This window comes from Mastomys coucha, chromosome X, assembly GCF_008632895.1.
Source record: "Mastomys coucha isolate ucsf_1 chromosome X, UCSF_Mcou_1, whole genome shotgun sequence".
Lineage (NCBI taxonomy): Eukaryota > Metazoa > Chordata > Mammalia > Rodentia > Muridae > Mastomys > Mastomys coucha.
The window spans coordinates 81463449-81464416 of record NC_045030.1 but is presented as its reverse complement, the minus strand read 5'-3'; the positions used below and the strand labels follow the sequence as shown (position 1 = coordinate 81464416).

At 50.0% G+C, this 968-nt stretch overlaps 1 protein-coding gene across 1 annotated transcript in view; it reads left to right on the top strand.

The window, feature by feature from the left end:
• The first annotated feature begins 473 nt into the window (after positions 1 to 473).
• Positions 474 to 968, top strand: part of Cfap47 (cilia and flagella associated protein 47) — a 223010-nt gene continuing 222515 nt past the window's right edge. Inside the window, exon 1 of the mRNA XM_031363967.1 lies at positions 474 to 820. Within this exon, the coding sequence (XP_031219827.1) occupies positions 626 to 820 (195 nt within the window). The 5' untranslated portion in view covers positions 474 to 625. The remainder of the gene's footprint in view (positions 821 to 968) is intronic.

Below are 968 nucleotides of genomic sequence, written 5' to 3'. Positions count from 1 at the left end.
AAAAAAAAAAAAAACAGAAATCTGGCCTAGAGGCCACTGACACTGTCCTCCTTATTAAAATCCTTCATTTCAGTCAAATCTGGCTGCTTTAATAGGCACATCATTTTCACCAAGCTTACCCTAAAAGAAAATTCTGGAAAGTGCTCATTATTCCAAATGCCACTTTGCAATCTTGCCAGACCAGATCTGGACTGTGGCTGGCATAAAGTATTTTCAAATTATTTTGTTGACATTTGCACCCCCAATTCTTAGTTCGGTTCCAACTGCCACCGCCAGGCCTTGGGTCATACCATTGAAGATAGGTTACTGCTACTGCGCATGCGTGAGCTTCTGTTGCAAGGACAGGGACGGAGGGGAGGGTTTTAAGGTCTGGAGAGAGCACAGCACAATTTCCCTGGTAGGTGCAGCAAGCAGCAGATCCACATTGGGGCGTGGTTGGGGCGGGACAAGCACAGGAGGCTTCTGGGTGAGGAAGGCTGGGACCAGCGAGAATGGTCTGGCCCATGCGCACGCGGGATTCCAATAACCATTTCCTGGTGCTTGTTACCTAGCTACGTCTGTTGTCCCTCGCCAGTCCCGAGTTGGTCAAGTCCGTACCTAGTTGCTGGCTATCTAGAGGGCTGTAATGGATCTAGAGCGGGGCTCAGTAGCTCTTCGGGATGCAGATACCCTCAAGAAGGAAATTCAGCTGCGGGTAAACCCGTCCGAGCTGAAGTTCCAGGATACAGTAGCTGGGAAAGTGTACCGCCTCCCTCTTACTTTACACAATTTGGGCCGTTGGAACCAGAAGATCAGGTTTCAAGAGCCATCGAAGCCACAGGTGACACATTAAGGGTACTGAAAGCTTCCGGGTAGCCTCCTCACTTAAGCACTTGAGCATCCTTTTGGGCAAATATCAAAGTCGATGCTCCTGAGGAAGTGGAGGAAGGATTGTACTTGGTGAGGGGAAGAGAAGGGGGTGGGGGGGG